Raw genomic sequence first — 27,610 nt, 5'->3', positions numbered from 1 at the left:
TTGTTATTATGTTTGAATACTGTAGACTACCTTACAATTACCATGTAATGCAGTAAATAGCAATCATGCAGCTGCTATTTCCATGTCTATCACCATTCATATGTGAATGCATTTACAGTTCTGTGGCAACAAAGCGGTAATGCTGATAGTAGTTCATGGCGTCGGAATGTGGATGTATATATGTTAGGAGATCAGAATATGTTTCTCCTAATATTGTTTAATGCGGGCCAACATCTTATGGAATGCAATACAGTACAGTATATGATCACTGGAAGACGTGCTCCGAAATATCAGTGTAAGGTGACAAAATAATTGGTTGGGAAAGTGGATTTGAAACCCATGGGTAGTTTAGTTCCTTCATAATACAGTACACTATAGTATTTGCAGCGTGAACTTTTGTGGGATTTTTATTTTATTTTTTTATTTTTTCAGTCCAGTGTGGCAAAGAACTTCCAATTAAAAAATAATAACTTGATATCCTCTACAACAGCCTTATGTAGCCCCTTATTACTGGGGAGAATATAAGAATGGTGGGCTGTTGTAAAGGTAGGGTGTGCACATGTATAAAGAAAATTTCAGTGCATTTACTTACTGCTGGAATTATTTCTATGTAGACTGCAATTTGTATCCTTGAGAACTTTGCTGACAATGTTATTCTCATCCTCCTCATGATAGCTGATGAGGCAACAGCTAAGGTAGGCCTGTTGTGACAACCTTGATTTTAAGGAAATCTAATAATTCCTCCACCTGAAATGTTTTTGTTGCAGCTACTGAATAGCCTTTGGCAGTCCATTCCTGCTGGTTTCATAATTACTGAATGAAACTTCATACATTTCAGTTTCATTTATAGATGATGAGTTGTGAACAGGAACCAAAGTCCATGCATCAATAATCAAAAGTCTAATGGGACTTTTTCATGTCTGCTCGGTACCTTTCCAACCACTGTACAGTTGATAACTCCTTGAAACTTAATACACAGGTGTATCATCTCTAGGTACAAAACTACAGTATAGTTTTATCACGGATCATCAAAATTTTTGAAGTGATAAAGGTTGAATGATAACCATTTGCTCTCAAAATTTCACTTTGTTCATTTAGATGAGTTTACTGTGATTCATTAATATTTTGTTTTATTCTTCTCGACATTGATATTTTCTAACTCTCCTTCTGTTAGTGTACTCTTACTTTGGTATCCCACAGCCTTTCCATACATTCATTAGATACAGTGCATATGAGTAGATTATCTGACTTTCAACAAGTAAGAACCATGATAAGGGACGAGACATGAAGCTTTCAACAGAGGACCAACATTGCTATTCTTTCTTTGAACAAATGCCACCATTGGTGAGGAAGCATTACTATTGATCGCGTTCAGATACAGGTTTCATTTCTCAACAAATTTTGACCACATTAACCTGGGTCAACATGGTAGAAGCTGTCAGGTGGACACCAACCTTCAAGGAAGTACCGGTAAGTACAGCACTGTTTTAGGTTAAGTTTCTCATTAGGGTACATGTCATATTGGTATTGGAACATTAAAGATTGTAATATATTATGTAACTGTTTGAAATAAATTACTCAATAATTACAGGTTCATGCCAGGCACTGGATCATCTTTAATATTATCAGAATTGATTGGAATTTTATTTCCTCAGTTCAGAAGGCCCATTGAAGACCCCAGCCAGCAAAAATATCTAACATTAGCAAACGTAAGTTCCTGTAACTGTCTCAGTTTATTATATTTTCTACCTTATAAGACGCACTTCTTCAAGAATTCATTCTGCCTAGAAAATGCTGCAATTTTTCCTTCTGTCATCTTTTCCCACCAAAGAGCTAGTTTTCATTTTAAGCGAGGTCTTCTCACCAATATCAACCTTGGTCCGGTTTCGCCCCTGCTTATCAGTGCTCAGCTCATTTAAGTGCTGGAAAATATCACTAAAATAAGTAAACTTCAGCAGCGAAACTTCATCCTTGAAGCGGTCATCCAAGGGGTGATTCTTCTCTCTCAGAAAACGTTCAATTTCCATTCTCAGTAATATGACACATGACAGGATTTTCCGATGAGAGAACTATTGGACTTGTGAGTGATAGAGCAAGAGCTGGTACAGTACTTGGATCCCATTTCTTTACACATAACCTGGAACAGTCGAGAATTCAATGCCTTTAATTGATGAAATTCACAATTTGAATAGTGTCTTGTAGAAATGAGTGAAGCTCTGGCTAAATCTCTTCCATTGCCAGATTCTCTTGATGAAGGAAGCAGTGAATAATGGCAACATGGATGACCTCTCTTAACACTCCTACAAAACCCTACTCGGCTTCCCATCATGGCTGGAGTGCCAGCAGTACAAACAGCACAGCAATCTACCCTGTGAAGATTATGTTGCAGAAAGAAATCATTGACCATTTCACATATGTCTTGGCCACTTTTGGTGGTCCAAAATGGCTTACAAAACAGAAAATCTTCCACAATCAGCCATATTTTTTAAACATTCGGGTTACTTATTATAATCCCGACAGTGCCCTCAGTGCCGTAATTAATTTTTTTAAACCAAGTGTATGTGAATTGGTTTGGGTTACTATTTAGTAATCTGAATTGTTATTGGAACATTTCAAGATAAGCTTTGTGTGTGGGTAGGCACCTGAAGACTTATCCCAAAAGTTCCAACTTGTTATATATGAATAGATAAAGTCTTCGGAATACAATACAGCTCCTCCCCGACTTACGACCACCCAGACATACAACCGCCTCAGTCGTACCCAAATTTTGTCAAATTACGTATTTTCGAGTCCCAACGTCAGTGATTGCGCTGTGTACTGACAAAATTTTCGTTTGTAATTCACTTTACAATGGCTGGCAAGCTTAAAAGTGAGTGTTTTGTGGTGCTGAGAAGAAAAAGAGACACCCATTTTAGATTTTCTATGTATTATACAGTAGAAGTCCAAAAATCCGGACTGCTTGGGGATTGGGTCGGTCCGGATTTTCGGATTTTCCGGATTCTCAGGCAGTACTTTTAAAATTAAAATTTAAGGAGGAATAAAGAAGAGATGAACAGGTACATTTTGATAGTTTATTCATTAGCAAATAAAGCATGCTTCATTTATCAAAACGAGCAGTTTTAAAGAAATATTAAGTGAACACTAGACAAAAATGTAAACAAACTGTCTAATACCATGACGAGTCTTGAAATTCCTAAGCCATCCATCACTAAATGCGCACTCTGATTCAATGTTCATTTGCTCCTTAAAAGACTTTGCTTTGGCAATAAGTATCGGCCCAGAAATTGCCATACCTTCTGATCGTTTTAACAAAAACCATTCGTGCAACACTTTATCAAGATTTTCTAATTTGGGCCAATGTAAACTTTTTCTTTCAGTAATTTTAATGTAAGGCTCAGAAGAAGCTGTGAATTCTAGAATTTTATTCTTTGCCTTTTTTATGTCATAAATTGTAGACTTTCCAATGTTGTAAGTTTCCATTAGAACAGCATTGCTCACATTACATTCTAGTTTCTTAATTATTTCAAGTTTGTCACTCAATTTCAATGTGTTCTTCTTTCTCTTCACACAACAAAGTTTATCTACTTTAGGGGCCATTATTATGGGCTTGTACTCTGTACATGGAAAGAGTAGGACTCAAAATTACATACGTTGTCACAGTTTGATTGCTTGTTTTAAAGTGGCGATCGTGTGGTCGTTTGTTGTCGCTGTGCAGCTGTGGCATTCACACATGCACACATACACACAAAAGATTTATAGTGCCTCAAATTTTACATTTCAGTTCAAGCTAATTACAAAACTAACAAAATTAGCTACCTATAATTTACAATTACTTTTATTATTAGAATTATGTAAATTAATTTTTAAAGCAACTCCATTCATTCACATAACCCACAAAAGCCCGCTAAATTTAAAAAGTTTGAGTTTTCGAAAAGTCCGGATTCTCGGGTGGTCCGGATTCCTGGCATCCGGATTTTTGGACTTTTACTGTATAAGCATTTCCGACTTATGACCATTTCGATTTATGACCTGGATTTGGGTCCCTAACCCCATCGTAAGTCGGGGAGGAGCTTTATAATCCTTGGAAAGGACTAGTACAAAGTAGTATGAACACTCTCCTGAGTAATATCCTCTTGAGATGTTTATAAACGTCTATTAAGTCACCCCATGACCGCCTGTAGTATAAGCTAGGATGTAGCAGGCATTCTCATGTCTCATTCTCATTTCTCTGGGTAACTGAGGAGCCATAGTGCAGGCACCAATCAACTGACGTTTTCTAGCTTATCTCGGGGACGAGTACTCTAAATGGGGAAGCACCTCATTCCTGAGGATAGTTATGAGGGATGGACTGTCCCATTGGGACATAGATACACCTTCTTATTGTTGGTATGACCGAGATACATCCTCTTACATTTCTTAACTTTGAATCTAAACAGACATTCCTTTGACCACTTCTAAAGCTGACAGAGATCTCTAACATTTCACAGTCTGTTTGATTCCTAATTTCCCTGAGCAACTTCGTGTCGTCCCCAAATGTTAGTATGGAGGAGCATTTTGTATATCATGCTGCCCTGTGGTACACTTATTCCTTTGTGATTATTTGTTCCTTTCTTTATTATCTTATATCTAAGTTAGTTTCAGGCCAGTCAGGTGTGGCAAATGTTTAAGCACTAAGCAAATAGATACTAAATTAACAATATAATCACTTAGTCTAATGACTATAATCTATTTCAGTCATGTCAAAGTTTATATTTTATTTCATGTATTCTTTTAGCCTATAAAACTTCATTGGCCATACCACAGTGAAAATGCATATTTCCCAATTTTTGTAGGCCCTGGGCACAGTGCCCACTGTCTCTTTTTGATAATCCCGCCCTGTCCTAGAGTTTAGAATCCTTGGTACATGTTTGGTGGATGTTGATGAAACAATCAAATTGAGGAATAAAAAATTATCAGTGACAAGGCAACTTCCACTTGTGTGATAAGAAATGATAAAAGGTAAGATGGCATATCAGTTCTACCTTTAACGTCCTACTTGGTACTATAAAACGAGTGTATCTAAAGTTAAGTTTCAAGTGTTCTCAGACATCATATGGTGAGTTTGTCAAAATTTGGATGTTGTCACTGTTTGCCGAGTGAAACAACTGCAAAATTATTTGTAGATTGAAACTTGAACAGGTGAGCTAGGCATCTGTTAGTGTGGACGTTTGTTGTCAAAACTGCAAGAGGGAATCCCACCTAACTTAACATAACCTGTCCTAGAAAAGTAAGGATTAAATTATCTCGAGTTTGTGGGATTTTGTTCACTTTATTGGTGGTGGAATTTTATATACAGTACGTAGTTGGAAATGTATTGCGGCATTTTGTCCACAGGAGGCTTATGTAGTGGGATTTTGTCCAGAGGGGATTTCCTGGTGTGATTCTGTCCATTGAAACATATCAAATCCATGACACATTGCATACACTTGGGACTGATAAGTAAAGGGAGTGTGATGGCCGTCAATCAGTTTTGCAAGCAGTTGAACAAGTATAGTCATTTGCTGACCCATCTTTATTTTCTTTTAATACTTTATTAAATACTTTTATGTGTGTCTAGCAATATTATTATTTTTTTCTTGGTCTGTCTACCATATGTTGAACCCTTGAAGAAAACTATGTGAATGTTGGGATCACCTGAAGATTAACCCTCCTAGCTTATTTAATGTCATGATTAAACACTGTAACACTACCTGTGGGGTTAGATTAGTTAGGTTAGGTTAAATTAAGTTAGATTTGGCGAGATTAAGTTAGGTTAAGTTATGTCAAGTTAAGTTACGTCAAGTTAAATTACATTACTCTAGCGTTATGGTAATTTATCTTCTGATGAAATAAGATGTGGCTCGTCTTCAGATGATTTGAAAGTTGGTAGGAGAACTGAAGGAAGTGATTAGGAAATTCTTAATATTCAGGTCATAGGGGGAGGGGGGGGAGTTAACGTCTTGTGATCTTTATCTACACAGTAATTGATTTACCTTATCCACGTTATCATTGTGGACCTTGAGAAAAATATATTTTCTCGAGCACAGTTGTGGATTTTTGGGTTTATTGCAACAGCACTATATGTATTCAATTATCTATAGGGAAGGCTATACATAGAAAGTCTCCCTATCAGAGCATGTATAAGGATGTGCTGAAAACAAGCCCATGTGAAAGAAGTCAACTCATCAATTTAGAAGTCAAGAGCCTGACCTCATGGCCATGTTTAGAGCAAGTGCTTACTTTAATACAATATATGATGATTACATTATAATAAATGAATAATAAGTGTAAGTTAATCTGGTTATTGTTATATGATATAAAACTACTATTCCAAGTGCAATTAGATTTATAAAGTTAACAGTCTTCTTTCGGTGAAAACATTTATCATTCAGCTTAGAGTAAAGTGTGCACATTTAAGTGTCATATGTCCCAGTGCTCTTCTATATGTAAGTTTTTGTTTGCCATTATCCCCTGTAGGTGTGTGTGAGTAGCTAAGTACTGTGACACATCAAGTGAGTGTTACGAGAAGCTGTGATACTGATGGAGATGCAGGACAGCTGTGTGCCACCAGGGTTGGAGTACCTGGTCGAGCTTGACCAGGTACTCATACATCAACTCATCGAGGTGTTTGAATGTAAGTACAACAACCTTTGTCCCATAAGCCTGAGGGGCTGTTAGGGACAAAGCAAATACAACACACAGATGACTATTTGATGGATGGGAGGGAAACAGGAAAGAGCTGAAATTTTATATTTCTCTAATGTTTCTGGCAACACAGAACCCATCTTTAGAGAGAATACATCAAGTGGAGGAAGTTCAAAGACTTACTGTATGTACCCCTGGTGCATCTCACCTCTCTGGGCACTGCCTTCATTTCCCAAAGTTTCAATTTAGGTACCTGTTCACAGTTGGGTGTATTGGGGATGCTACTGCTTGCATGAACCAGTGTTTCTAAAAGACAGGGCAGTGAATCCTGTATGTACTTGGCTATTGTAGAGTGAAAATTCACCTGGGTGGGTTGATCTGTATCTCCACAACCTAAGTAAATTTTTGTGTACAGTAAGATCTCACATTTCGCGCGATTTCAATTTGCGTTTTTGAATTTTGCGAGCACTACCTAATGTAACCAAGTCTTATATTTGGCGTGAATTTTACGAGATCCAGCAAGCTGAATGCTGGCCACCGTCTTGAATGACGTCACAGCCCTCATACGAGTTAGTCATTTCTGCTACAACACGTGTTTTGTCAACGCGATTGATGAATAGGGGAACGCTGTTTATAAAACACTAACTTTTGCATACAAATGTTGGCTATAACACAATTCCATCCTCAACGTTTTAAGAGTGGCGCGGGGTTATGCAATGTTTACAGTTCATGTTCGACATCACATATTCAATTGATTTGTGCCTTTTGTTTTTTGAGAGGTACTCTGTAATTTTTTTTTTTTTTTTCAAATTTATCTGTTACCCATAAATACTGCATGAAAAGAATAAGTAAAAAGAATGTTTCGCAGTGAGGACTAATAACGGTTTACACCAGCGCTCTCTGTTTACATCACGTGATCAGTTGAATCGCACGGTTTTTGTCTATTGCTCAGTGATTTTCGCTGTTTTCTCCAATTTTGTAGTGTTAGCGATGAATATGGAAAGATGAGGTAAGAAGAATGTTTCCAAGAAGCGTTGTGGTGATTGAATTGCCGGTGGTGAACATAAAAGAGGTTTACAAGAACGCAACTATCGCGTTGTAACCCGCACCATCCTAGCGACCGCCTTGGCTGCTATTGTCTGCTTTTTTGGATGGTGCTACCACCTGTCGAGTCAAGATAATGGCCTCTACCTCTACTGGGGGTCCTACTAGTGCTGGTGGGGGTGGGACAGACCCACCTAAGCGGCCAAATAAGGAAAAGGAGAAGCGGAACTATCCTCCCTTGAATTTAACTAAAACAGATTCAGCTTTGATGCATGGCATTTGGCTCTTATGGTTTAGGCATCCAGCTAAGCAGTTTTCTCTCCAAATTTAACTCATATTTTGTCCCACTCCTCTTGCTTCCTCGGCCAAGAGGCATTTATTTTTTATCGTGCCAAGGATAATGTGTGCGCGCCGCCCCTCACTGCATCCTGTGGCACACTGTCTCACACTCCAGGATATCCACTCACCCCCTCCTGTGCCGACGATGCCTCTTGCCTGTTCACTCACCCCCTCCCGTTCTTACATGTGTCCTCATCTACTTAACCTGTGTTTTATTAAGGCTCCCCCTCTGTCCCTCGCCCCTGCCTTACCTACCACGTCTCGAGCAGCCCTCCCCTTCCCTCCTCTGGCCACTTCCCGTGCCGAGTATGCTAACAGGGGGACCCCGGTTGATCGTATGTGCTGGGTGAACGCCCCGACAGGTGTACCTCTTGGATGAATTAAGTGAATACTTGTAAGGGATGAATAACTGAGTGCATCCAGTCCCCCAGCCCTGTAGAAGGTGTGGAAAAATGAACGAGATTACCCATCGCCATTTTAGAAAACAGGTGTCATCGTCTTTTGGAAAAAATTAAACATGTCCTACTCAAGTTTAAGTCTTATACTTGCAATATGACTTACGCCAAAATTCTCGAGCCCTTCTTGCTGCAACCTTCCCAAGGATTGAAACTTCTCGTGTCTTATAATTAATGGAATATTAATCAACACAGTGCACTACTTTGGATACTAGGTAATGGTCAGTGTCAAGCCCTAACTTCCCTAAATTAGGCAGCACATTAAAAGAAAAAAAAGAGGTGCCTGGGAACTCAACGATTCGTGTTTTCAACCAAGCTATTTCTTAGGTGTTGCTAAGAAGAGTTCCAGAATTAAGGCAAGTTAGTGTGACCATAAAGGATTACTCTGCAAGCAAGACGAGTGGAGGCAGCAGCAGCAGCAGCAGCAGCAGCATTATTAGCAGGTCCTAGCTGCAACAGTTGCAGTTTAAGGACAGACAATCACTGTGCTAAGTTGTGCCATACGGTCCCATACACTTCATCGCTCCTCACCTATTATTTAGTCTCACTCTAATTCCCAATATTTGTTATACTCCCAGATATATTTTTAGAATCGTAGCTGTGTTGGATAACTATATAAATAATAAAAAATGAAAATATTTCACAAGGCTTGATAAAAGTTTACTCCAGAGGTTAGACCGAACCAATTTCATACCGCCACACAGAGGTTCTTGTTGTGAAGGTCGTATCAATTGTACGCACATTTTACATCTTTCAATAAAAATTGAAATGTGGCAGTTTATAAGGGAGTTAAGTTTGCCAAGTACTCGATCTAGGATAAGCAGCGTGTGATTAAGTTACTTGTGGAAGGCCTAAAAACTAGTTTCCGGAAAACACAATCAGGTCAATAAAGGCAGAATTTGTATCATTTGGAGATTATAACTGGGAAAATTAGAGGTCGATGTAGAGTGGCCAGTCTATATTGTTATTTTTCCCATTAGTTTATGTATTTGCATTTGGCGAATTTGAATTTGGCGCAATTTTTCCAGTCTATATTACTTACAATATACAAGATCTTACTGTACAGTGTTTATGGGTTTACCTTATCTTAAAAGTTTACAGATGACATAGCATTAGTGATTTCCTGCCCCAACCCTCCACCACACACCCAACTTACTCCCCCTCCCTGCCATGATTATAACAGGATTACTGTACTGTACTTAAAAACCATCCATCTTAGAGTACAGAGTAATGAAATTCTGTAAGCTTTTTTTTTTTTTTTGCTGTTGATAATCGAATTTTCTGATAACACTGATAAGCTTAATTACTCCACCTGTGACAGTAATAATCCCTCAGTGTGTGTGTACAAATCCCCCACCTGGCACCTTGACTATCTTACCTCATACAATAATACTTTACTCACCATCAGACACCAGTTTATACCATCAAATACACAAATAAACACACTGAAATTTTTTTTTGTCACCACATGTACTAATGATAATGCTAATACTACAGTACTACACAACTACTACAACTAATAATAATAATAATAAAGAAAACAACAACAATAATTTATGGCTTGTTTTGGGGAATTAGCTACATCTATCACTGGATGCAAAAGTACAATTACAGTACAGTATTATGAAGGTATAACGAGTAAGCCAGTACTGTACAACATAAAAACTTGTTGAACATATGGCTGATACGGATATCTGATAGAATTTTTTATCAAGAGCAGCCTTTAGAAGTTACCTTGAATCTAGGCACAATCACATGACTAAAATATTGTACCATGCAAGTAGGATACTGAAACCACATAATTAAGATACTGAACCACATAACTAAGATACTGAACCACATAACTAAGATACTGAACCACATAACTAAGATACTGAAACCACTTATCTAAGATACTGAAACCACATAATTAGGATATTGAACCACATACAGGTACTAAGATACTGAACCACATAACTAAGATACTGAAACCACATAACTAAAATAATGAAACCACTTATCAAGATACTGAAACCACATAATTAAGATATTGAACCACATACTAAGATACTGAACCACATAACTAAAATAATGAAACCACTTATCTAAGATACCGAACCACATGATTAAGATCTTGAACCACATAACTAATTGAAATTGAACTGCTTAACTACAATAATGAACCACTTAAATAAAATAATGTACCTGTACTGTATTATTTATCTCGTATTCAGTATTGACTGGCTGGGAGATGAGGAACAAGTACGTGCTGAAGAATAACATGGGCCAGCAGTTCTTATTCGCCAAGGAGCAAAGTACCTTTTGCTCTCGTTGGTGTTGTGGCAACATCCGTGCCTTCCAGATGGGCATCAATGATAACAATGAACAAGAGGTGTTGCGCTTGGACAGACCCCTCAACTGTGCTGGATGTTGCACCCCTTGCTGTTTGCAGGTGAGAACAAGTGTTTAAAGGTATTGTAACGGCTCATGGCCTGACTAGGGTGAGGTCGGGCTTTGAATGAGATTCGTCCAGTATTACACGACAATGGTTTATTCGTTCATACCTGGAAATACTGTACATGTCCCACTATTAGCTGTAAATACCAAACACACAAACAGTAGCCATCACACCTCATATTTATCTCATATCTAATAATAATAGCAATCAAGTGATTAACTTCTCAAGTTGGCTGAATACAATTGCTCAAACTCACTTGTGACGGATCTGTTGTTATGACATGCGTAATAACAGTAGCAGACGATTTTGGGTGGGTTATCACCGTACACTAAACTCTGTAGCTGGGTCACTGACACACAGTTGATAGATATTGGCTAGAAGTCTTCTCCGGACACAAAACCAGACCACCTCGTGTGCTCACTGCATCTCACACACTGTCATCCTATGCCTCATCTGCTCACTGTCCTCACACACTGTCATCCTGTAGCTAAAACCCACATCTGGCCACCACATCTCATTCTCTTATCGAGTAGCTATGGACTTGTCGCTGATGCTTCAAAATACAACCCTCATCTCTCTCCCTCTCCTCCTACTGCATCTCATGTCCCATAAGATGCAGTAAAAGGTATACATACAGTAGATGCGTACATGTGTTCACAGAAGCATACAGAAATTTACAGGAGCACAGTTGTTTATACAGTGGTCCCTCGATTAACGAACAGTCCAATTAACAAAATTTTGGTTAATGAATTAGCTCCCATAAGGGTTTTCAATTCCATTAACGAACAAAACTTCGATTAACGAAAGCCTTACGAGAAACACGCTTTGTTGTGCGCATCAGCTGATCGGTTAGTCTGCCAATACAGCAATTGGTTCTATGTTTACATTCGTTTCCAGTGGAGCAAATATCAAGAAATTTGTGCTCTTGAATATTTTTGCATTTTTTATATTAATATTATTGATCATTCTAATTTAGTTAACATATTAATAATATATACAGTACAGGGAACAGTTTTAGTGTGCCAATCAGCTGATCGAATCACCCACCAACGCTTTTCAGTTGTTTACAGTGGAGTGAACATCCAGTTTGTTGGTCTCTTGAATATTTTTGCATTTTTACATTAAAATTATTGGTCATTCTGAAATTTAGTTAACAAATTGATAATATACAGTGCAGAAATTATTATGAAACATGAAAAAGGCATTAGAACCAATGCACTCCGTAAAGAATATGGCATGTCATCATCGACTGCCTCTACAATCAGCTGTTTGATATGTAAACAAAGCTGCCGGGAATACAACATACAGTCCTGCAGATTTACTTAACTTCAACATACCAGAAAAAGACCAAACTTTATTATTATTCTTTCATTTTTATTTCCTTGTCCTCCCTCTGTAGTGAATTAGATTTATCCTAACCTAACCCATCAACTTGCCAGGAATTAGAGGTGACCAACCAAGGGATGTTACTGGGCAGTGTGCACCAGGAGTGGAGCTTCTGTACACCCTGGGCTGGGAAGTACTCCATCAAGAATGCATCTGGGGATGTGGTGTTCAGGTTGAAGGCTCCCTGCTGTGTCTGTAGCTGTGGCAGTGACATCATCTTCCCGGTGAGTTACTTGATAAGAGTCACATATGATGAACATTCAGCTGATTATTTGGATCACCTTTAAATTAGACACCCAAGCTTATTTCACCTTTAGATTAACCTAACCTGACTTTAACGTTCACCTAATTTAACCTAACCTAACCTGACTTTAACGTTGACCTACAGTAATTTAACCTAACCTAACGTGCTCAAGTAGCATTAGGGTTGCTAATCTTCAGGTTAAATATGCTAGGGTGTCAAATCATCAGGTGATCTGATTCTTCAATAGAAAGATAAGGAGATACTGTATCTTTATCCTATCTTGCTTGGTAAAAACAAAGTACCAGTGTTAAAAATCTCAGAACATGTAGAGAAATATTAACAATGCAAGGAAAAAGAGAATGCATCCCAGTTATTTATATCACTTGGTCTGTGGTTACACTTGACTCCAGCTAGACCCTTATATGGTTACCAAGAGTAAGGACACTGATTAGTTGTCTGGTCAAGGAAACAGAAGGTGTAGGTATGTGCAACAGTTTTCACAATTTCTACTACTATTTGGCTTACTGTGACTGCTATTACTGTAACATTTCTACTACTACAGTACTACTTTTTTAAGACGTGGCCTCCAGCCTCCCCCAATAGCCTCACCTTTGCCACCATTTTATTACCTGAAAATTAAATATCCTAATACAACAGTAGCTACCCTAGCTGTGTTGAGTTAGTTAAACCGCAGATCTATGCGGCATTCAGTGACTGCTACCTCATAGTCAATACTCCCTGTATTTGCGACCGTTATCAGCTTTGGGGCCAAAGACTTCATTCCCCTCAGGCAAAGCAATGCAGACCTAAGCAGAGAGGACAGTCGATATAACCCAAATTTGCCAGGAAAATGATGTTGTAGGATGACCCACACACATATTGGGAGGGCAAACCTTCTACTGGCCAGCCATACCTCAGAGCAATTGCATCTATAAATTCTTGTTTATTAAGACTGAAGCCTTTTGCACTTATCAGTAGCTTTGTTAGCCAGTTTGAGGTGCTCGCCTCCTGCGCTATAGCTAATTTTTCTTCAAGCTCTCTGATGATTGCAGCATCAGTTGTTGAAGTTAATCACTTTGGGTTTGCTGCTGTTCTGTCGTAATGGACCATCGAATCTTGTTTAGTTCATTGGTGTCCACCTGACTTGCTGCATTCTGAGCTATTATGTGTTCAGTGAGGGCTGCTGTGAGCTTGATAGACTTCTGATATTTGGTGGCAGCAAGCTCCTCTGGATTAGTCAATTCCAGTCTCGGTGTCCTTTCTGCTGGTGTTAAATAATGGCTTTTCACTAGTGTTGGGATAAAAGCGACCTTGATGGCTTCTTCCAGAGGGTGGAGGAGGGGTCCGATGTTGGGGATAGTGCACATCAGGTAATTCCAGCGATGTTTGACTCCATGGGTAAATGCCGCAAACACTGCATGTGGCTCAGTTTTAGCAATCTTCGACAGAGCTTGGATTTCTTTCACCCACCCATTTACCTTTCCCATTACATACTCGGTCTTGAAATCGTTCATGCCAATTACTGCACCTACATGTCTTTGGCCGTCCTTTGTTATTTTGACCTCACTTCTGCCGAACATCTCTATAGCCAGGTCATGGCTTCACAATGAGGAAGGAGTGGCTAGTACCCTATTTGTGGACCACGTAATGTTACCTGTTCCCACCACTTGTTGATGTCCACTTTTCCTGCTCCTGTAAGGTCTTCAGCATATGCCACTTGCTTGACCTTAGTTGTTTCATTGTTTATTGTGTGTTGGAGCACGGATAGACCTATTGCATACATTGCCATGGTGACTGGATCCCCCTGCATAGTTCCCTCAGTTGACTGTATGGTGGTATCTCCTCTTTGGGCCTTGAAGCTAGTTATATAGAGGCCTGTCGGGTTCCTGTAGGTGTTTTCAACATACATTGCAAAGCTTGGACACTTGATCTTGATGTTTTGCAATTTAGCCTTGCGGTTGATTATGCTGAATGCATTTGAAGCGTCAACCAGGAGTTCTGCCTCACAATCATGCTGCTAAAATAACTTTCTCATCTTGTGAATAGCAACTTCACTCCCATCCTGTGGCCAGCACATACTTGCAGGTTCCATGCAGCTGCCCTGACATCATCAATGACCACCTCTGTTATGCATTTTCCAATGCAGTGCACTTCCCCCACCCATATAGGCCTATATCCTGGATTTTTGTTCAAGGGGATGAGGCGGCAGGCTGTCAGAGCTTGTAGGCGATGGCAGCATTAGGTTGTTAGCTTTCTTGGAAGGACAACGGTGGCATTGCAGAGATCACTTGTTGCATCACCAAACTTGTCAGTGCCGCGGATGCTTCTCCACCCGTCTGCATCCAGGCCTGAAGGGCCTGCACCTCCCTGTGTCTTCAGTGCTTTTTTTCCCCACCATCTCTCCTGTTATTTTCTTGAACATGACAGCGTTTGGGGGGGACATAGTCACCCCGGAACCTGGTGTCTTCCTCTGCACTTGTAGGGGATGTTTTTCCTTCAGTTGTTGCGAGGTCTCTGTTTATTGGCAGCACACCACAGGAAAATTCCTCAGAGAGATCTTATCGCCGAGGATGCTTTTCCCACTCGCATCTTATTACCAAACTTTGTGGCAGCATCCTGTGTCTTGCTTTCTATCTCCTGTAAATTTTAGTCTGCTGCAATGTTCTTGGCTCACTTAGGAGATCGTCAAGAGTCCCGTTCTGCCACATTGTCTGCCTTCTTTTCATTGCAGCTACATTTTCCTTGCACTTACTCCTTGTGTGTGTTCTCTGGCAGAATAGATGAGGTATTATTGCCAGTATGTGGAGAGCTTTGGGGCCAGGGGCTGTTATGAGTGTAATTTTGTTTGAGGTGAGTCATGTCAGATCATTTCTTTGGTGGCCCAATATTTTGGTGGTTCAAAGAGGTTAATTCGAGGCCACCTGACAGTTTCTGAGTAGGTTCTTTGACCCACTTCTCTTTATCTTCCCTCGACATGCCTTTACAATGTGGTGGCTGTTGGTACTACATTTTCAGATTGGTTGGGCTCACTGCTATTATGCAGGATATTGTCAGGCGGTGTTGTCCGGGCGATATCCACTCTGCCCTCCTGTGAAGGGTCCCTGCCCAGCGGATGCTGACAGTTGTTCCCCTTTCTGCACCCCACACAACGGCAGCAATTTCTCACACATTCACAGTTTGTGCAGTTTTAGTTCCGGCTAGAACAAGTGCAAGGACAGTTACCCGGCATAATGCTTCACACTTCGAGCAATAGGAGCATCTAGTGAGGGAGGCAGTAGATCTCTAGTTTTACTTGGTGGGTGAGGAGACACGAGACATGAATGACACGAATCTCCCAAGTATCCGGTGAGAAGGAGCAATTAAGCCCTTAGGACACTTGGTTAATACGGGTCACGAGTGCCATTTCATATGCCCTTATAAAAAGGGCCAGAGTGGCGGCAGGTTGGCCAGCAGTGTCTGGGTAGTAGGGACATATGTGCATGGGCATGGGTATGTAAGCCACCCCTGGGGGGTGAGGGCAATGAACTATACAGACTCAGAATTATATACTGGGAACAGGAATAGTCACACCAGGCTCTAATTTATACATCTATAACAGGAATCGTCACAACTTCTGTGATCACACTGATGTAGGTATAAGTGAAAAGTCTTCCTTGGTTGGGTATAGAGCATGGAGGGTGGTTGGCATCGCCTGGGGCGTCTGTTTACGTGTGGGAAGCAATAGTGTGCACACAATACTAGGCCTTCTAACACTGGCCACAGGGGCAGGAGTCAAGAGATTGCACCTGGTAAAGTAGGCACAGCCACCATCAGCCACTTATACCTCTCCTGGTGATTGCTGGTACACAGAAAATTTGCAATTGATGCTGTGTGGGATGAGGAGAGCCTTCAGTGTCAGTGATATGGGTGATGTCCAATATTCACCAACACACTGTGAAATTCCTGCTCCCACCTACTGAGTATGTCCCCTCCAAATTCACTGTAGACCCTGGAGGACACACAAAACACTACCCCTACCACCCACTACTACTACCTGTACTACTGTACTACTTTTACTACTGCTCTACTATTACTATGAATGCTATTACTACTATTTCTACCACTGCTAATCTATTAACTGTGACTGCTGTCACTTTATTACTTTTACTTCTATTATTACTACTGTACTATGTTTAATAAGTTCTAGGTACAGCATCTTTTTTACCATGTATAAATTAAAGCACCACTCATGATACTGCAACCATCTGAAACATAATTGCATCTGTGCTTTATACCTCCCATTCTTCTTCCTTTGCCTCCTACTTTTCTTCCTCCTATTCTTACTCCTCCTCCTCCTCTTTTTCCTTTTGATCGTTTTCCTCCTTGTGCTCCTCCTCATATTTCTCCTTGTGTTCTTCCTTATACTTCTTTTCCTTGGCCTCCTTCTCCTAATGCTTCTTCTCCTTGGCCTCTCTTCGTCATGTTTCTTTTCCTCATCCTCCTTCATCAACATTAAACTCCATATCTTCCTCAATGTGTAGGTGTTCACTGCAGACTGGGAACAACAGGTGGGTGAGATCAGAAAGGTTTGGAGAGGTTTCTGCGTGGAGAGTCTCACTGATGTTGACAACTTTACTGTCACCTTCCCCAAAGACCTGGACGTCCGTATGAAGGCCCTCTTCTTGGGTGCTGCCTTCCTCATTGTGAGTAGTGTGTGTGTGTGTGTGTGAGAGAGAGAGAGAGAGAGAGAGAGAGAAAGAGAGAGTGGGGGGGGAGATGAGGAAGGACTGTGATTAGTGCTGATGGCATTTCCTTCTCATAAAAATATTCTGGCAAGTCTCTGAGAACTTATATAACTGTCTAAAATTTAAATGTAGCGACATATGAATGAATGTAAAAAACATTTTGTGGATTTGTGGGATAATTTTTTATATTTAATGGGATATATATTTTTGAAAACCTACTGTTTTTCCAGGAATATATATACTATGAGCGGAAGCAGCAGTGAAGATGGCAAGTGACACGCATCCTAAGAATGACGCATTTTTACACAACTGGAAAGTCTAATAAGATGATGAACTGAGAGAGGAAGAGACAGAAAGCTGAAGAAGGATGTTTCCGCAGTACAGTACAGTACAGTACTACTTGATCATAAAGTGCAGGTGTTGGAGAGCTACTTGTTGAATTGTATCAGAGGAACTTCACCTGTATGATTACAATGGAAGAAACATATTGGGTGCATTTTCTTTATGCCACCCAAGTTCAAGCTCTGATTATTTTGAAATTAAAATGAAGCATAATTGTTAAACTGTTACTAATGCCACTAATCCAGGTCCTTGGGAACTTTGTGTTTTCTTGTTTTCTTGTGGTTATCACGCCAAATTGGGACCACGCTGAGTGCGTGATAATGAAAAACGCGATAACGAAAGTACAGAACCTATGGGATTTATTCCAATTGGTTCCAGGCACCCAAGACCCAACCCCAATTTTCCCATTTTACAACCATTTAGACCCACTAAAGATATAGATAATGTTATGGTAAGTATCAGAAACTCACATAGGCATGGCTAGGTTTATTACAAAGCGATGAAAAGGGTACGCTCAATACTGTAGTCCACAAAACATGTAGCTCCACAAAAAACTTTTGGTTTTCAAAGCTTTTCGGTTTTCGGAATTTCGGATAAAGGGTTGTCAACCTGTATTACCATTTCACAAAAATTTCTCAAATTCCTTTACAACTAAAAACCTGGAATGTCAATGTGGCATTTAAAAACTCATGCTCTGTTAAACAAATGTTAATCAAGAACTCCCCCAACAATATAGGTGGCTGCATTTATAAGGTTCCTTGCAAGGAATGTAATATGTTTTACTTAGGCCAGACAGGTAAAGATCTTGTAACTTGACTTAAACAACATAAATATAGTGTTAAGACAAGCCAGGAATCCAATGCTCTGTTTGTTCATTTGAGGGATAATAAGCATTTCATTGACTGGGATAATGTCTCCTCAATATTACCTTGTAATTCAATTGACAGTAGGAACATTATAGAATCCAGTCTCATTAAACATACCAAATCCGTCAACATGAATTTGAGTAATGGTATGTACAAACCTGATAATTTCGTAATTAAGAAGATTTGTAACCAGGTGAGAAGGTTGGGTCATCTTACCCTCTGACCTGACTACCGATTGCTGCGGTGCTTTTTGAAGATTAGTAGGGTCACTACCTAATAACCTGACTATTGTGGACTTGATCTCACCTTCCTCTACTGTATATATATTTGCCTTATTATGTATTTCTCCCTAGTCTGTACTCACCCTTGAAGATGTAAATCACACGAAAGAGCTTGGGAACTTCGTATTTTCATTTTCCTTGTGGTTATCAGCATATACCTGGATCACGTGCACCTACAGTGATTTACTATATATATATATACAGTGTACCCTCACTTTACGCGGTTAATTCAACCCACGGCGGCCCGCGTAAAGTGAACAACATAACATATGGGATTAATTGAAATAGAGACCGGGCCGACCCCCAAACTCCACTTTTTCAGACACAATACCTAATTTGTAGTAAAAATAACTTCTTAATTTTATGATGGTATGCACACACAATTAATAATTAAGAGAAATATCAATAATATTAGGTTTTTTAACACTTACATGAGTAGAAAAGATGGCTGGGCACACCGGAATGGGGGATTGGTTCCGAGGCAGAGGGCAGATTATTGGCTCTCACCTGTATCACTTGCATCAATTGTATCACTATCCACAACAGAGGCATGCAGGGCCTCTTTGTCAAACCCCTCAAAGTCCATATAAGTCCATATCCTCACTATCATTATCACTATCACTGACTTGGGCCGGCTGTGGTGGGTGGCGGGTGAAGAACTCGGTAATGTTTTGATGACTGGGCGACCTTGTGCGCACCCTGCTAGCGCCGCTCTCTGCGTAAAAGGGTACACACACCGCGGAAAGTGAGCATTCCGGTTTCGGCAGGGGTAGCGTGGCGTGGAAGCGTAAGTGGGACATGCGTAAAGGGGTTGACTGTAACAAAACATACCAGCAACAACAACATTGTATGCATAATATATAATAACAACAATATATATATGTATGTAGCAGCAACCAATAAACACAACAGCCAACAACAACAACATTATACATAACATATATATATAATTATATACACATATTAATAACAACAATAATAACAATATGCTAAATCAACAAAATGGCAGAAATAATGGACACTGGTAGCCTTGCAAGATCCAGGTTGGGTTATCCTTATGGGACCCTGTGTACACAGGTAGTAGTATCGTAAGGGCAACCTTACCTAGTAGTAACACCCTCTGGTGTCAATCATTACAATAAATATTGCAACTCTTTGTATAGTAACTTAATGTGTCGTATAAATCAAAAAATACATATTTTTCGGTTTATAATAATCCTAGAAAAAGTGATTCCAAAGGCGAAAATGACAGAGCCAATTTTTACACTTCCCTAAAAGTAGAAAATCTACTTACGTTCCATTGAGAATCCGAACTTACGATCTTTTTTAATTGTAGGTTCACAACAGAAAAATAACAAAAGTTGACACTTAGGATCCCCTGAGAATCAGAAAGATCTTAAGTTCGAACTTACGATCTTTATAATTCTCAAAAGATCGTAAGTATCTCACTAAATAAGTTATTTTTCTCTTTATCAGACTTACGATCTTTAAATTAGAAGATTGTAAGTTTGAACTTAGAGAAAAAAATAACAAAGTAGATACTTACGATATTTTGAGAATTAGAAAGATCGTAAGTTCGTCTTTGAAATAGAAAGTTCGTAAGTATCTACTTTTAAGTGAATTTTTCTCGTAGGATCAGGCTTATGCTCTTCTAATTCTTAAAGGTTAGTAATATCTACATTTAAGTTATTTTCTCTCTTAAGTTCGAATTTCGACAATTAAAAAAGATCGTGAAGTTCAGATTCTCAAAAAGATAGTAAGTAGGCTAGCTACTTTTCAGGAAAGTAGATTATCTAATATTCGACAAATTTACCGAATATTTTAAATTTCGAAATTAGATAATCTATTTTCCCGAAAAGTAGATACTTACGATCTTTGAGAATTAAAAGATCGTAAGTTCAAACTTAAGATCTTTCCAATTCTCAAAAGATCGTATGTGCTACTTTAAGTTATTTTTCTCTTAAGTTCGAACTACGACACTTAAAAGATCGTAAGTTCGGATTCTCAAAATCATAAGTATCTACTTTTAAGGAAAGTAGATTATCTACTTTCGGGAAAGTAGATTATCTACTTTTCGGAAATAGATTATCTACTAAGGAAAGTAGATTATCTAATTTTAGGGAAAATTTTCGAATATTTTTTGGAAATTTCCCAAAAATTCGGAAAATTTCGAAAATTAGATAATCTACTTTCCTGAAAATGAATAACACTACTATCTTTTGAGAATCCGCACTACGATCTTTTTAAATAATAAATGGATTGACAAAAAATAACTAGGCTACTACGATCTGTTGAGAATTAGAAAGATCATAGTTCAGACTTAAGAAAAAATCACTTAAATGTAGATATTTCACGATCTTTTGAGAATTGGAAAGATCGTAAGTTTTTTCTCTTAGTATCTACATTTAAGTTATTTTTTCTCTTAAGTTCGAACTTATGACAATTAAAGAGATCGTAAGTTCGGATTCTCAAAAGATCGTAAGTATTGTAGTGGACTTCTCCCCTACAAACTGCGTAGCTGCATCCCTAGCAACCAAACGAGCGGCGTCACCAGATGCGCCGCCGTATCCTAGCAACCGAGCCAAAGACCGGTTACTTCTCCGGTTTTCCCAACATGACTCACAGATGACTCATGGCTGCTGGGTATATAAGCTCTGTCTCTCCATTGAGATTCATTCTAGCCTCTCTTCTACAACACGCAACACCACCTCCGCGCTGCCTGGCGGCCCTCGCCTCTCCTCCGCCTGCCTGGCGGTCCTCGCTCCCGCCAGCGAGCATGGCGATACAGCTGTCCTTCTCTGAGCTTCCTCATCAACCAGCTTTCTCATTCTGCCCATCTTCCTGAACACACCAACACCTCCTCCAGCAAGCTCCCGCTGTCAGCTTTCATTCAACCAGGAGGCCAGCAACAGGCAACATCTTCTCTACTAAGCTCCTGCACATCTACCTCCTTCAACACACTACTCACCGAACGTCTCTACTGAGCAGCTCCTCACCACACGGCACCTCCAGCACCAGACTGTCTATCATATAACTTATATTATACAAGAAAACCACCTTAGAGTTTCCATCCATCCTGAGTGCTAGACAATATTATACCACGAATTCCTACAGTATCTACTTTTCGGAAAAGTAGATTATCGACTTTTGGGAAAATATTACTTAATCTTCTGAATTAGATTATCATAGAAAACGGGAAATTTGTATCACAGAAAATGGGAAATATCTACTTTCTGGGAAAGTTGGTTATCTACTTATCATAAAAAATGGGAAATTTATATCATAGAAAATGGAAAATATCTACTTTCCCGAAAAGTAGATTATCTACTTTTCGGGAAAGTACATTATCGACTTTTTGGGGAAATAGATTATCGACTTTTGGGAAATATTACCTAATTTCACGAAGTAGATTATCATAGAAAACGGGAAATTTGTATCATAAAAAATGGGAAATATCTACTTTCCGGGAAAGTTGGTTATCTACTTTCCCGAAAAGTAGATAGATTTACTTTTCGGAAAGTAGATTATCGACTTTTCGGGAAGTAGATTTTCGAATTACGGAAATATTACTAATTTTGCGAAGTAGATTATCATAGAAACGGGAAATTTGTATCATAAAATGGGAAATATCTACTTTCCGGGAAAAGTTGGTTATCTACTTTCCCGAAAAGTAGATGAATTTTTACTTTTCGGGAAAGTAGATTATCGACTTTTCGGGGAAGTAGATTTTCGAAAGGGAAATATTACCTAATTTTGCGAAGTAGATTATCATAGAAAACGGGAAATTTGTATCATAAAAATGGGAAATATCTACTTTCCGGGAAAGTTGGTTATCTACTTTCCCGAAAAGTAGATTTTCTACTTTTCGGGAAAGTAGATTATCGACTTTTCGAAGTAGATTTTTCGAATTTTGGGAATATTACCTAATTTTTGCGAAGTAGTTATCATAAAGCAGGAAATTTGTATCATAAAAATGGGAAATATCTACTTTCCGGGAAAGTTGGTTATCTACTTAATAGATAAACCTACTACTTTCGGAAAAGTAGTTATCGACTTTCGGGAAGTAGATTTTCAAACCTGGGAAATATTACCTAATTTTGCAGAAGTATATTATCTGAAAACAGGAAATTTGTATCATAAAAACGGGAAATATCTACTTTCCGGGAAGTTGGTTATCTACTTTCCCGAAAAAGTAGATGAATTTTTCTACTTTCGGGAAAGTAGATTATCGACTTTTCGGAAGTAGATTTTCGGAAACACAGGGAAATATTACCTAATTTTGCGAAGTAGATTATCATAGAAAACGAAATTTGTATCATAAAAAATGGGAAATATCTACTTTCCGGGAAAGTTGGTTTATCTACTTTCCCGAAAAGATAGATTTTCTACTTTTAGGAAAGTAGATTATCGACTTTCGGGGAAGTAGATTTTCGGTACAGGAAATATTACCTAATTTTGAAGTAGATTATCATAGAAACGGGAAATTTGTGTCATAAAATGGGAAATATCTACTTTCCGGGAAAGTTGGTTATCTCGAAAAATCGAACTCATTCTTACTTTTCGGGAAAAGTAGATTGCTCGACTTTCGGGGAAGTAGATTTTCTCGAAACACGAAATATTACTAATTTTGCGAAGTAGATTATCATAGAAAACGGAAATTTGTATCATAAAAAACGGAAATATCTACTTTCCGGGAAAGTTGGTTATCTACTTTCCCGAAAAGTAGATAGATTTTCTACTTTCGGAAAGAAGTAGATTATCGACTTTTCGGGGAAATGAATTTTTTGAATTTTGGAAATATTACCTAATTTTGCGAAGTAGATTTTCATAGAAAACGAAATTTGTATCATAAAAATGGGAAATATCTACTTTCCGGGAAAGTTGGTTATCTACTTTCGAAAAACTAGATAATTTTCTACTTTTCGGGAAAGTAGATTATCGACTTTTGAGAAGTAGATTTTCGAGCCACGGAAATATTACCTAATTTTTGCGAAGTAGATTATCATAGAAAACGGGAAATTTGTATCATAAAAACGGGAAATATCTACTTTCCGGGAAAGTTGGTTATCTACTTTCGAAAAGTAGATGAATTTTCTGCTTTTCGGGAAAGTGGAAATATCGACTTTCGGGGAAGTGGATTTTCAGGCAGAAATGTTACTAATTTTGCCAGTAGATTATCATAGAAGCAGAAATATCTACTTTCCGGGAAAGTTGGTTATCTACTTTCGAAAAGTAGATAGATTTTCTACTTTTCGGGAAAGTAGATTATCGACTTTCAGGAAATGAATTTTCGAAACACAGGGAAATATTACCTAATTTTTGCGAAATGATTATCATAGAAAAGCAGGAAATTTGTATCATAAAAAGCAGGAAATATCTACTTTCCGGGAAAGTTGGTTATCTACTTTGAAAAATCAGATAGATTTTTCTACTTTTCGGGAAAGTTGATTATCGACTTTTTCGGGAAGTAATTTTCGGGCCCCAGAAATATTACCTAATTTTGCGAAGTAGATTATCATAGAAACAGGAAATTTGTATCATAAAAATGGGAAATATCTACTTTCCGGGAAAGTTGGTTATCTCTTTCGAAAAACTAGATAATTTTCTACTTTTCGGGAAAGTAGATTATCGACTTTTCAGTAGATTTTTCGAATTTTGGAAATATTACCTAATTTTGCGAAGTAGATTATCATAGAAAACGGGAAATTTGTATCATAAAAAATGGGAAATATCTGCTTTCCGGAAAATTGATTATCTACTCGAAAATCAGAACTCAAACCTACTTTTTCGGGAAAGTAGATTATCGACTTTTTCGATAGATTTTTCGAATTTTGGGAAATATTACCTAATTTTGCGAAGTAGATTATCATGAAAACGGGAAATTTATCTTAAAAATGGGAAATATCTACTTTCCGGAAGTTTGAACATCTCTTTCCCGAAAAAACTAATAATTTTCTACTTTTCGGAAGTAGATTATCGACTTTTCGAGGAAATTTTCGAATTTTGGGGAAATATTACCTAATTTTTGCGAAGTAGATTATCATAACGGGAAATTTGTATCATAAAAACGGGAAATATCTACTTACCGGGGAAGAAGTTGATTTATATACTTTTCCCGAAGTAGATGGAAGCCTACTTTTTCGGGAAAATGGGAGTTATCGACTTTTCAGGGAATGGAATTTTTCAATTTTGGAAATATTACCCTAATTTGCGAAGTAGATTATCACCAGAAAACGGGAAATTTGTATCATAAAAAATGAAATATCTACTTTCCGGGAAAGTTGGTTATCTACTTTCCCGAAAACTGAATAGACCTACTTTTTCGGGAAAGTAGATTATCGACTTTTCGGGGAAGTAGATTTTCGAATTTTGGAAATATTACCTAATTTTTGCGAAGTGATTATCATAGAAAACGGGAAATTTGTATCATAAAAATGGGAAATATCTGCTTTCCGGGAAGTTGGTTATCTACTTTCGAAAAATAGATAAACCCTACTTTTCGGGAAAGTAGATTATCGACTTTCGGGGAAGTAGATTTTCGAATTTGGAAATATTACTAATTTTGAAGTAGATTATCGCAGAAACGGGAAATTTGTATCATAAAAAATGGGAAATATCTGCACCGAGATGGTTATCTACTTTCGAAAAATAGACAAACCCTACTACTTTTCAGGAAAGTAGATTATCGACTTTTCGGGGAAGTAGATTTTCGAATTTTGGGGGAAATATTACCTAATTTTGCGAAGTAGATTATCATAGAAAACGGGAAATTTGTATCGCAAAAATGGGGAAATATCTACTTTCGAAAGAGATATTTTTCCCGAAAAATAAATTTTCTACTTTTTCGGGAAAAGTAGATTATCGACTTTTTCAGGGGAAGTGAATTTCGAATTTTGGGGAAATATTACCTAATAATTTTGCGAAGTAGATTTTCATAGAAAACGGGAAATTTGTATCATAAAAATGGAAATATCTACTTTTCCGGGAAAGTTAGTTATCTACTTTCGAAAAATGGAAGCTATTCCATTTTATGATACAAATTTCCCGTTTTCTATGATAATCTACTTCGCAAAATTAGGTAATATTTCCCCCAAAATTCGAAAATCTACTTACCAAAAAAGTCGATAATCTACTTTCCCAAAAAGTAGAAAATCTATCTACTTTTCGGGAAAGTAGATAACCAGTTTTCCCGGAAAGTAGATATTTCCCTTTTTTTATGATACAAATTTCCCGTTTTCTATGATTATCTACTTCGCAAAATTAGGTAATATTTCCCCCAAAATTCGAAAATCTCCTTCCCCGAAAAGTCGATAATCTACTTTCCCGAAAAGTAGGAAATCTATCTACTTTTCGGGAAAGTAGATAACGAACTTTCCCGGAAAGTAGATATTTCCCATTTTTTATGATACAAATTTCCCGTTTTCTATGATAATCTACTTCGCAAAATTACGTAATATTTCCCCCCAAATTCGAAAATCTACTTCCCCGAAAAGTCCATAATCTACTTACCCGAAAAGTAGAAAAGCTATCTACTTTTCGAGAAAGTAGATAACCAACTTTCCCGGAAAGTAGATATTTCCCATTTTTTATGATACAAATTTCCCGTTTTCTATGATAATCTACTTCGCTAAATTAGGTAATATTTCCCCCAAAATTCGAAAATCTACTTCCCCGAAAAGTCGATAATCTACTTTCCCGAAAAGTAGAAAATCTATCTACTTTTCGGGAAAGTAGATAACCAACTTTCCCGGAAAGTAGATATTTCCCATTTTTTATGATACAAATTTCCCGTTTTCTATGATAATCTACTTCGCAAAATTAGGTAATATTTCCCCCAAAATTCGAAAATCTACTTCCCAAAAAAGTCGATAATCTACTTTCCCAAAAGTAGAAAATCTATCTACTTTTCGGGAAAGTAGATAACCAACTTTCCCGGAAAGTAGATATTTCCCATTTTTTATGATACAAATTTCCCGTTTTCTATGATTATCTACTTCGCAAAATTAGGTAATATTTCCCCCAAAATTCGAAAATCTCCTTCCCCGAAAAGTCGATAATCTACTTTCCCGAAAAGTAGAAAATATCTACTTTTCGAGAAAGTAGATAACCAACTTTCCCGGAAAGTAGATATTTCCCATTTTTTATGATACAAATTTCCCGTTTTCTATGATAATCTACTTCGCAAAATTAGGTAATATTTCCCCCAAAATTCGAAAATCTACTTCCCCGAAAAGTCGATAATCTACTTTCCCGAGAACTAGAAAATCTGTCTACTTTTCGGGAAAGTAGATAACCAACTTTCCCGGAAAGTAGATATTTCCCATTTTTTATGATACAAATTTCCCGTTTTCTATGATAATCTACTTCGCAAAATTAGGTAATATTTCCCCCAAAATTCGAAAATCTACTTCCCCGAAAAGTCGATAATCTACTTTCCCGAAAAGTAGAAAATCTGTCTACTTTTCGGGAAAGTAGATAACCAACTTTCCCGGAAAGTAGATATTTCCCATTTTTTATGATACAAATTTCCCGTTTTCTATGATAATCTACTTCGCTAAATTAGGTAATATTTCCCCCAAAATTCGAAAATCTACTTCCCGAAAAGTCGATAATCTACTTTCCCGAAAAGTAGAAAATCTATCTACTTTTCGGGAAAGTAGATAACCAACTTTCCCGGAAAGTAGATATTTCCCATTTTTTATGATACAAATTTCCCGTTTTCTATGATAATCTACTTCGCAAAATTAGGTAATATTTCCGCCAAAATTCGAAAATCTACTTCCCAAAAAAGTCGATAATCTACTTTCCCAAAAAGTAGAAAATCTATCT

General features: G+C 38.0%; 1 protein-coding gene across 4 annotated transcripts; it reads left to right on the top strand.

The window, feature by feature from the left end:
* The first annotated feature begins 1,137 nt into the window (after positions 1-1,137).
* LOC121861629 (phospholipid scramblase 1-like) lies at positions 1,138-17,848 on the top strand. Of its 4 annotated transcripts, none has more exons than XM_042359516.1 (6): positions 1,138-1,709; positions 6,496-6,652; positions 10,715-10,932; positions 12,378-12,548; positions 17,089-17,250; positions 17,523-17,848. In XM_042359516.1, exons 2-6 carry the CDS (start codon positions 6,559-6,561, stop codon positions 17,553-17,555), a joined length of 678 nt encoding a protein of 225 aa, XP_042215450.1. In that variant the 5' UTR covers positions 1,138-1,709; positions 6,496-6,558; the 3' UTR covers positions 17,556-17,848. The 4 variants fall into 4 exon arrangements, with proteins under 4 accessions (XP_042215450.1, XP_042215452.1, XP_042215449.1 ...); XM_042359518.1 differs by lacking the exon at positions 1,138-1,709 and adding an exon at positions 4,999-5,095 and having other exon boundaries at positions 17,102-17,250; XM_042359515.1 differs by lacking the exon at positions 1,138-1,709 and adding an exon at positions 4,999-5,095.
* Positions 17,849-27,610: the final 9,762 nt, after the last annotated feature.

Source organism: Homarus americanus, unplaced genomic scaffold (assembly GCF_018991925.1).
Source record: "Homarus americanus isolate GMGI-L3 unplaced genomic scaffold, GMGI_Hamer_2.0 scaffold9847, whole genome shotgun sequence".
NCBI lineage: Eukaryota > Metazoa > Arthropoda > Malacostraca > Decapoda > Nephropidae > Homarus > Homarus americanus.
Note: the sequence above shows the minus strand (reverse complement) of the source record. Positions and strands in the feature narration are given on the sequence as shown.

Bases quoted from the DNA above. Each gene is read 5' to 3' on its own strand.
- LOC121861629 (XM_042359516.1), top strand. From the start codon at position 6,559: ATGGAGATGCAGGACAGCTGTGTGCCACCAGGGTTGGAGTACCTGGTC. The intron at 12,549-17,088 runs GTGAGTTACTTG...CTCAATGTGTAG, and splicing joins GCAGTGACATCATCTTCCCG to GTGTTCACTGCAGACTGGGA. The intron at 17,251-17,522 runs GTGAGTAGTGTG...CTGTTTTTCCAG, and splicing joins TGGGTGCTGCCTTCCTCATT to GAATATATATACTATGAGCG.